At 43.4% G+C, this 11030-nt stretch overlaps 1 protein-coding gene across 3 annotated transcripts in view; it reads right to left on the reverse strand.

Moving 5' to 3' along the window:
* Positions 1–2783: 2783 nt before the first annotated feature.
* Positions 2784–11030, reverse strand: part of LOC116845571 (serine-rich adhesin for platelets) — an 11658-nt gene continuing 3411 nt past the window's right edge. For all 3 annotated transcript variants that reach the window (XM_032818373.1, XM_032818374.1, XM_032818375.1), the window contains 6 exons: positions 10836–10965; positions 10389–10542; positions 9776–9964; positions 9590–9709; positions 4263–8683; positions 2784–2936 (listed from right to left, as the gene is read on the reverse strand). In XM_032818373.1, coding sequence (XP_032674264.1) covers positions 2927–2936; positions 4263–8683; positions 9590–9709; positions 9776–9964; positions 10389–10542; positions 10836–10965 — 5024 coding nt within the window. In that variant the 3' untranslated portion in view covers positions 2784–2926. The remainder of the gene's footprint in view (positions 2937–4262; positions 8684–9589; positions 9710–9775; positions 9965–10388; positions 10543–10835; positions 10966–11030) is intronic.

Consider the following 11030-nt stretch of genomic DNA (forward strand, 5'->3'; position numbering starts at 1 on the left):
TATATATATATATATATATATATATATATATATATATATATATGTTTGTTTCACAGAACGCTATTACTTGACAGAAATTGCCGCAATATTTAAAAACTCTGCGTGTCAATAAATAAAACGCGATAAAAATTAATTCTCTAACAAAAAGCTTAATCCTAAGAGAGGTACAAAATATTTCACTTACATAAAAATATATATATAAAAAAAGATCTGCCTGGTGTATATTAAAATATATGCATGTACATATAAGTAATAAGAATTTCGCCTTTGCTACTATAAAATCAAAGCTAGAAATTAAGTTTCATTGCATTATATATTATGTTATTATGTTATTATGTCTCGTATCATGCAGTATCTTTCACGAAGCACAGATTCGAGTCGTCTTCGAAACTTATTGTCTGTGATGTAAAACACGATCACTTAGTAATCGCGAGTATTTTTCGATCGCGTTCTCCGTACATTCAATACACACGTTCTATACACGCATACACACATACACGTGGGCACACACGTGTACCCACAAATATACGTAAATATACAGAATATCTCGAAGAATATGATAACCAGTGATAGGAACGTTATCTACTATTAAACTTAGAAGCTCAATATTTAACAAAAACTTAAACCTTGCTTGTTCCTTTTCAAGTGACATTCCAGTGCCAATTATTCATTTGACAATTATGTCTTCCAAATTAAAATTTCGTTAAAGTAAAGTTTACAATACTAATTAACAAAGTAACGTTTTCGTATTTATTTATCCTCTTAAAACTTGACTAGCTGCATACTTTAATCTTCAATATCAAGTGCCAGCACGATATTACACTGAATTTCATCTTCATATATATTTAATAAAAAAAAACACTTCTCTTCTTCAAGTTCATTCAACAGTAACCTATTACTGATTCTCACATTTTCTACAACATACTGTATATGAAAGGCATTCAGGAAGTTTTTCTCAGTTGCAATTAACAGTGATGTACATTTAAGTATTAATTCGTTAAAGGTATTTTGTTTAAGGTAATCGCCACGTTCTTTAGGTCAGTGTTCCTTAAACTGTCTTCCACAAAGTGTGGTAGTGGTGGTGGTGGTGGTGGTGTGTGTGTGTGTGTGTGGTGTGTGTGTGTGTGGTGTTCTGGAGATATAACTAAAAACTCTATGTTAGTAAAGATAATTGTGACGAATATTCATCCTCTGTTACAACACCTCGTCTATCTTGCTGTTATTCAGCCAACAAAAATAAGATTTAACCGTAAAAAGTTTACTGTAAAAATCAGAGCAATGGAAAAGCCCACAGAGCCAGGGTTCATCCGATTCAAGTCAAATGCAGAGCAAAATCGATGTGAGTGATCACAAGCGATCAGAATTGGCCCTGCCAATTTTCTCATTTTGATTTTTAATCAGCGAACCTTCCGTAATGTTTCATAACGTTAACTGTAAAACTTTATGCTATCTATCTTTTACATACAGGGTGTCAGCCCAGATGCCCTTTCAGTTACGGATTCTTTGATTTATGGTATGGATAGTTTTTTAGTGAGAAAACTACCTATTTTTGATATCTCTATGAACTATCTATCGATACGTCAGCACTCAAACGATTACCACTCTTCTTTTTCAGTTTAACTTTCAAGCGTTTGCTCCTTAATTATTGCAATGACATTCGAACTTTTTTATAACTTTTGTTGCCTGCTGTTCTTTTCTCCAGAGAACACCTTTTCGCGGATGCTTTATACGAAAAAGAAAAGATTTTACCCTTTGGTCTTCCGTGATTTGTAAGTTTAAGAAGCACTGGCGTTGCACATTGATCACCGCCAGCGTGTTGCAACACGCGGCGAGAGACAGTGGCAGCACGTTAAGTTTACAATTTTTCCGACAGATCGACTGTCTTCGAGACTAGAATCGATCGTCTACTATACACTCTCAATAATCTTTCCCTGCTTTCCGACGTTTGCTCCCCTTTCTTTCCCCCCACGAAATAAAAAATGGCCAACAAACTATCTAAAATACGTAAGACACTATTGACACCTATTACAGTTAAAAATTAAGTTTACAACGCTCGCTTTTTTTTTACACATATATACCTCGTCTAGCACGGGGTCGTCAACAATTCGCGCTGCTGTTCCCTAACATGGTGTGCAGCGGCTCCAAGGGTCTATGGAATATGGATCCGTGAAAAACAGGGCTCTACAGATCCAAAATCCTATCAAACGAAAGGTCTATATAATAAAAATCTGGAAATCCGCGTAGATCGTATCGGATATTATCGTATCAATAAAATTCGCAGCAATATGTGTAAATCCGCAGCAATATCATAGTCCTAAGCTCGTGATGTACCAGAGAATCTTTGGATTCTAAATCTCTGAAAGCGGATATATAAAATCGGAGATTCGTGATGTGAAAGACTTGTGCGAACGAAAGAGAGAATAGTACTTTAGACATTTATTTCAAAGATGAATCAAAAGATAAATCTGTTATATCAAACTTCTATTAAAAGTCAAACATCGAAGATATTTATACATCTAGTGTCGTTGAAAATAAATTACACGAGAAAGACAAAATTTATAAAAATAAAAAATTAAAAATCGTCGTGTGCTAGTGAGTCCACGCGACAAAGAATTTAGAGCACCAAAGACCCATGGAATCACGAATCTACAGCTATAAAGGGACGTAGAATGTTAAGTGTTTATGGAATCAACGGTCCTTGGAGCCAAACATGCATCCATTTTGTACCGACGACCACCAAAAATAACGATAGACAGTTTCAAACAGCATTTAGATCCGCCAGTTGGCATAGCGCCGGTACTTTGGCTCGAGCTGCTTCATGACTTCTTCGAATTCATCGATTTCGTCATCCTCGTCATCGTACTCGATCGCGTTGTCGATCTCATTACCTCTGTTGCCCTTATTCTTCTTTTGCGCCTCCGCTGCATTATTTCGGGCTGCAAAAAAGAAATATATCGTCCTTGTTCCAGAAACCAATATTCATACACGCGAATGAACTGCGCATTTAACATTTCCTACAAAGCTATACGAAATCTTCAGAGAGCATGTACAGTTACAATTGAATTAAAATAATTAAATAATAAGCAATACAGCAAAGAAAACCGAATTGTATTAGATTTGTGCGAAAGATTTGTTTTTCTATTAAATTCTCATAAGTTTGAAGATCAAAAAGAAAATAGAAAGTTCTCGTTAAATGTCGAAGAGAATACCGAGTCAATGTTGATCATTTTATTCGTATAAAAATTATTCCAATATTTCTAAATTCGTAAAAATTATTATTGAATAATTTTATTTTCTATTTGACTTTCACAAACAGGACAAACCTGTTGCACGAATCTAATAATTTAATCACTTATATCGTAGAACTCTAACTACAGCCAACTTCCTTTGAAGTGTTGAAACATGTCCGAGCGTTTTATCACAGAAAGTGTTAATGAACATGGAAAGAACATGGAGATGTTACCTCGCCCAAGGTGAATTTAGTTACGAGTTCAAGCGTGAAGACGAGAGGACATAGTTCATTAATAAGACAGAGAGACATTACTGTGCTCATCGAAAAGAGGAGAGGTCCAAGTTAAATACAACAAGGAAGAGACGTACACAAAGAGACTGGCAACAGAACGCAAAGCAATCGCTACGTTGAAAGCTCTGCAGGAATTTTCTTGCAGACGTTTGAACGATTCGAGTATCTTTTGCTCGAGACTGGCGAGACAGTTTGCACCGCTTGCCACGTACGGCGATTATACCTCATTATCGTCATAATTTCGCATAATAAGCAAAGCACAAGCTCTTTACACGCTTTCTTCTTCGAAACCGCCCGTTCCCAGCGATAGCGACAATAGCAAAGGCGACACCGATTGCTAAGTAAGTTGAACTCAAAGCAAAAGCGAAACAACACCACGTACAGTACAGGGCGTCGTGGCAACGAAAAAAAACATCCTCTCATCAGCCGCACGTGTCACATTAACTCCTAGAATGCACGACATCCTTGTCAGACGCACATATACTTATTCTACGTAACGTGAAACATTCGTTACGTATTTTCTTCTTTAATTTCTTTCTTTATTTCTTTCATGTGGTCGAGCAATTCTGGACCCTGACAGCCGGGCTCGTCTCGGGGAAAGACACGAAAGACTTCACGCTCGAGATAGCCGACGCTACAGCGAACCGGAGTCGCATTCTAGGATATTTTGCAGGAAGTCCCCAAGCTGACGAAGACGAAGAAGAAGAAGAAGAGGCACCCAGTCGCACAGTGTACTCACCTGGTGCCGTGCACGGTTGCGGGCGAGTGTGCGATCACCGGCGCTGCCGACGGACGGGCGACGCCTTCGTCGGCGACCACAACTTCTAGCGCGCCACTACTCGCCATCTCGGCGACGGGCCGCGCCGTGCTGACGACCGCGCACTTGATGCTGCTGAGGTACGAGCAGGCAATGCCGCTCACGCTATCGTTATCTACTAGTCGCACTTCCTTTGGGAGGAAATCCGACGCAAACTTGCCGAAGTTGACATCCCCGTCGTCGCTGCCGCCAACGCCGCCACCGCCGCTATCGTCACCGCCGTCGTCGTCGTCGTCGTCGTCCTCGTCGTCGCCCACACCGCCGTCCTCCCGCGGCGATCTCTTGGAAGTCACGACAACCCCTAGCCCCCGCTCAGCAGCGGACTCCACCCTGATGCATATTAACGAGCATTCTGACTCGATCCCGGAATCCACACTCTCCTGGAGACTGCCGCGCGTCGGCGGCAGCGGGTGAGCGTCTCCCGCGACGGAGTCATCGATCGTCATGGCGGCCTCATCAATACCCGAGTCCTGGCTGTTCCTGTGCACGTCTTCGGGATGCCCGATCAGCAGCGTGGTCGCCGTCGATGACGTTGTGGTCATTGGCAACTCGAAGTACGAGTCGGTCACCTTGGAGACGTCGTTCGGCGAACATCTGGACGGCACACTCGGCGACAGCTCATCCTCCACGGACGTGCCGTCTGTAGAGATGTCGGTGATACAGAATATCAGCTCGTCCGCGTCCGACTTGTCCAGGTTCGCGCACGTCTCCTCGTACGGCGTAACGAGAATCGTTGGATCGTTCCGTTGTCTCTCGGCGTCCTCCGATGGATCCTCCGCCTCGGCCGCGTCCTTAAGGATACTTCGATGTACGTCAACGTTATTTGGCATGGACGACTGTCGCTCGAGGAGCCTCTCTGACGCGTCTCGGCTCACCGCGACGGGACTCGTCATCGTCGTCGTGGTTGTCGATTCGCACGACTCTAGCTTAATATTTACACTTGTACTACTACAATGAGCGGAACCGCGGCAAACGTCGTCGAGAACCTCCGCGGAATCCTGCTGTTGTTCCTGCTGCTCTTTTTTCTCCTCTTCTCCTCTCGTGAAATCGCATCGGTGATTTTCGCCGGCGACGCGACGCGTGTCACTGGTAACTTGGTCATTTAAGTCGAAATCTCCCACGTCGGCGTCCCTCGAAGATATCGACGGTGTCCCGCCGTCGTCTCCCGGTGCAGACGTCATCCCGTCGACGTCATTCGCCGCGGCGCTCGTCGTCGGCGCACCCGCGACACTTAAACTATCTACAACTTTCCTATCGCGCGCTATGTTACAAATCGGAAAACTACTATCACTAGTCTGATTAATACTGTCCGTCGTGGTTGTATCACATGTCCTCGTCTCCGTCGCGGCGCACGTTCCTCCAGCCGTGACGTCGTCGCCACTTCCTAAGCACTTCACGCTGTTACTCCCGAAAACCTCGCCTCCGTCGTGTTCTACAACTTGCCGAGAATCCACTCGTGCCAAACGCTCCACGGCGTCGTTACGCTCTGCGCACTTCGGATCCTGCTCGTCATCCTCGACGCCGTCGTCCCTACGTGCGGAACACTTCGCATCGTCACGCACCATGTCGTCGGCCTGACTTAATTCTAAAACAGAGTATTCAGGTATGTCCGTTAACTTTACAGCTACGCACGCGGTGAATTTGTTCGTCGACGCCGGCGACGATAACGATAACGATGACGATGATGATGACGATGATGATGACGATGACGACGTCGGCGACGACGATGTCGTCGCGTTTGACGTCGCGACGCACCCGCTTTTTAATACTAGATCCTTATCGGCAACATCTTCCTTTGATTGCACACTTTCAGGTAACGATCGGTCATCAGGTGCTGCGATCCGTTGTAATTCACACACGCTGCACGAGTTCTCTTCAACGATCACTCGACCGTCTGGCGGATCTGCGAAATCTTGGCCATCGCTGCTTACAACCTCGTCCCTTTCCCGAACTTCCAGTTCCTCACTGTTGCTCGGAGTCACTTCTTCGCGCTCGTCTTCATTGTTCGTAATAACCTGATCCTTATCTTGCTCTTGGAAGTCTTCTTTCATGTTGCCAACAACCTGTGTTTCCTCCGGCTCTTTCGAATCCTTCTCGTTGCTCCGTGAAACCTGATCTTTCAACTGCTCGAATAAATTATTCTCGTCATTTGAGACTTGGTTCTTCTCCCGATTTACCACATTCTCCTTGTCGTTTCTCGTAATTCGATCGAGTGACTTCTGCTCATCGTCCCGTGCAACTTGACTCTTCCTCTGACCAAATAAATCTTCCCTGTTGTCTCTCGTAATCTGATTCTGTTCCTGATCGAATAAATTACTCTCGGCATTCCTCGTAATCTGATTCTTCTCCTTATCAACCGAATTGCTTTCATCGTTTCTCGTAACTCGATTCTCGTCCCGACTAAACAAGTCCTCCTTCTCCTCGTCTTCCTTCGCAACCTGATTCTTCTCCATATTATCTATAAAATCTTTCTCGTTATTGATCGTTCGCAGATTTTGCTCACAACAGGCACAATTTTCCTCGTCGTTTCTCATAATTGGATTATTCTCTTGCGCGACGAAATTTCTCTCGTCATTTTTGACAACCTGACCTTTCTTCTGACTAATAAAATTCTTCTCGTCGTTTCCCACGACCTCGACTTCCGCCGCTCTCTGCGGATCCCTCTCATTAACATTCGCGGCCTGATTCTTCGCTTGACCGAAAAACCTCGCGCTGTGCTCGACGAGACTCGCGTGAGGATCGAGCTTAAAAGACGTGAATATGCCGGTCAAGCTCTGCAGCTGCGATACATTTAATCTTATCGATCTATTCCGCGACGGAGACCCGTGCTCCGAGGACCACGACGAGCTATCTGTACTAACTTTGGCTCGGCCTTCTTTCAGGTACTGCTGCAATTTGTCGCCCAACGCCATCACACCACTCATATTCTCCTGCAGGGAGGTTCTCGTGTCCACAGCAGCGCTCGACGAGTCTGAGAAGAGGCTGCTGGGATTTTGAAACAATGACAGGAGCTTCTCCAAACTGGATTTGTGTTTTTGCACCGACGTGCTCGCCCGTTCCTGCGGTTGCGAGTTGGTCGTGCGAATCGTCCCCAAACTCATATTCATGGAAGATTCCGAAACCTCGCCGGAGAACACTTCCGAAGCCGGCTTCGCGAGCGATTCCGTCGCGGTATCATCCAGGGACGTTTTTGTCGCGCTACTCAAGGCTCTACTATCCTCGTCTACGCTAATCCTAGCCGAAGCAGTATCTTCGCTCGGATATGCAGGTACCTGTAGCTCTTTTGTACTCGTATACACGGCACGACAGTCTCCGGTAGTCTCGGTATCCCCGCAGACTGTCGTGACGCTTTTGAGATCCATTCCAACGTTGCCCCGACTCGCCGTCTCGTTGTGAGAATCTTCGCGTGTCGCAGCGACATCTTCGCTTCTTCTGGACTCCATCTCAACTTCATCCCGCGTTAATCGCGCTTCTTCTTGAATCTTTATCACCCCATCGTCGGGTCTATGTTCGCACGGCACGACAACATTCTTGTCCGTTTTGGATCGCGTTTCAACGTCGCGTTCGTGCGATTCGACCGCTATATCGGTCTTCTTTATATCGCGATGGTCCTCAATCTTGGCAACGCTCTCACAAGACGAGGACGTCTCTCTCACCACCGAGACTACGTTATTAAGCATACCCGACACGGTCGCGTTGTTATCGACGTTCTGCGTCGCCACGCCACTTTTGGTCGCGCTGCCGGCATCGCCGGAGTCGCCCGACACCTTAAAGTTAAAGCCGATCGTGACGTTGCCGCTGGGAGAGGTGATGACTGACCTGGGCGACGAGTGACCGGCACTCACCGACTCGACTACCGACACGCGAAACCGCGACGGTCCGGAGCTCCCGCCGGTGAATAAACATGTGGGAGAGGAACCGAGCGACGGTGGGGTGACCGGTGAGGAGGACGCCGAGGAGTCGGTAGAGCGCAGCGACGCCTCTGGTACCCGACACACGACGAAGCGATTACGGGACGGGCTGGGAATCGGACTGGCCACGGGGGAGGGAATAGGACTGGGAGCCGGGGAACGCAGGCGACCTCCGCTGGTGCGCTTCGGCTCCAGCATACTGCGTGCCGCTGTTTCATCGGCGGCGACCAACGACGCCGCCGGTCGTGATGGACATGGCAGTGTCTGACAGGTAAGCGAGATCTTACGGGAGCTCGCGTTCAGCAGCCGGCTCGGGTGCTGCGGGCTCTCAGCATCCTCGGTGGATGCTTCCAGCAAGCGGCACTCCTTGTTCTGACTGCAACAGCTGCGTATCTCCGTGATCAGCTCTGTATACTGGTGCAATGGGCCATCCTTTTGTTCGGACAAAAATGAGTCGGTTAGGTGGCACTCTCATTATGTAGATTTCTAGTAGAATAGGCGGTTTTTTAAATACAATCTTATATATTTAAGATCGCTATAATTTTATCTTCAGATACTTAACTCTTCGAGCGCATATCTTTGTAAATTTCCAAGTCAAATTGACTCAATGTAATGTTTCCAATTATATATCTCGAAAAATTTTATGAAAAAAACACTTCTTAAAGCTAAAGGCCCATATTCTGAATCCTTTTTTATCTATAAAAGTGTCTTAAATATAGCTTCTCAGCCAAACAAGTGGCTCTTTTAGAGGCATTTTTATAGATAAGAGGATTCAGAATATGGGTCAAAGAGTAATATTTTCATGGAATATTGTAAATTTTGAGGAAAAACTTAATGCGACATGTGAAAATTATGATCGAAGTTGATCATGGCTGAAGAAAAGTACCTTTTTATTTAAAATTAATGAAATTTTTGCTTTTTAATATTAAGGAAAAGAATTCCTTCAGAATTTTGTAGTTATAAGCTTTAAAACTGCTATTTTGGATTTTTTGTTTTCTTCAAATACTATGTTTATTCTAGGGTACGAAGTTAGATATTTTTCGCTCGACGCCCGATTGCCCTGACCGCCACACATATAAGCAAGTTCGAATCAGAGCTGGTATAGTACTTCGCGAGAGTAGGCCTTTCAAACTACAATATATTACGCTCAAAAACCACTAAGTGATTTAAAGTTATTCCACTAGAAAAAAAATCAGATTAAAATGATCCAGTGTGCACTAGAAGGGTCAAGATCCGTTTTATTAGCTGCATAATTCACCTTAAGATGAATTTTAAATGATTTTAAATGTAATATTAGACTATGAATATTTCTCTAATTAAAAGACGCGTGGGACTCACTATTCTTATCCGTGGTTTATCATCCAGATCGATCTGCGTAATGCTCTTGTTCCTTTTCATCACATTTACCAGAGCTTGTATCCCACGCATCTGTATGCTGTTGTCCCGTAAATCTATCCTCTGCGAGCGAAGGATATCAATACAGAATACCGATGAGAATACATTGTAGAAAAAGCAAAAGCTCACCTGCAAAACCTGATTCGTCTCCATTATTTCAGCGAGCGTGACTATTCCGTCGCACGTGAGTTCCGTTGATTGCATGCCCAATTGCAGCAGGACACGGTTATTCTTCAGCGATTCGTGAACGATGCTCAATACCTCGTCCGTCAGCATGTTTTGACCAATATTCAGAGTCTCCAATGTTTTCGATAATGCCTGAACACAATTATTGTGGACGTGATAGAGCAGCAAACGCGTTACGCTACAAATAGCATTTCTTTTATTTCTTTACTTGTATTCTCTTTTTTAATCGTTGCAGACTTAAGATAGCTCGAGATTTTCTTTCACACGCACGCAATGTTTTTGTGTATTAAATTTTAAATTATCCTTTTTCTTTTTCAACCTGTTAATCTAATATATCTACTAATAATGGCACGAATATACATGTGCAACAAAAATATATGACAAAAAAAATTAATAAAACGATTACGAAAATGTTTAATATCATTGGAATAAAATCTATTAACAAGAAGATTATCGCTGGAACGATTTGCAAATTTATATAAATCAGAAGAATGGCTATGTGATATCGTAGGTTCCATGAAAACAAAGTGGATTGTAAAATATTCGTAATACATACTATAATTCTTGAAAAGTAAGGTGACGATTTTTTGGTTAGACGATTATTCCAAAGTATCAAGATACTAAGTCCCTTGCCAGTTTTGTCCTCATTCACTTGATTAATCAGGCCCTCCAATATATCCCGTACACCGTCGTCCTGGACGTTATTATTACTAAGGAAAAAACATTTTCAAGAAAAAATCTGTTCTAATTCGTTATTCGTTTAAACAATGCATGCCTCACGCAAATATGAGACAAACATTAACGCAACGTACAATCTACGCACAAAAATCAGTACGATTACGCATCTAATTTAATCTATCGCAATTTTCATTCCAGTTTTCTAAATTAACTTAAGATTACGTAGAAATCAGAATAAATCGAAAATACAAGGAATAAATAAAAAAATACAAGGAAAACACTTTGAAATTTACTCACTACTTTGTAATTATTAAATGACATATACCTGATATCGAGCAGTTGTAAATGATTGTTCATCCTTAAGAGAGATCCAAGTTGTATAGCGTCGTATAAGTCAAGCCCGTTATCGGCTAAATATAGTTCCCGTATACCGCTATTCATTTTTAGAGCTGTAACTGTTACAAAAACGGGAATATATAGATTGTTATGGAAAGAGGGTTTATACGAATAATTAATAATA

The sequence above is a fragment of the Odontomachus brunneus genome, unplaced genomic scaffold (genome assembly GCF_010583005.1).
Source record: "Odontomachus brunneus isolate Ranch 3 - 2012 unplaced genomic scaffold, Obru_v1 Obru_scaffold_053, whole genome shotgun sequence".
NCBI lineage: Eukaryota > Metazoa > Arthropoda > Insecta > Hymenoptera > Formicidae > Odontomachus > Odontomachus brunneus.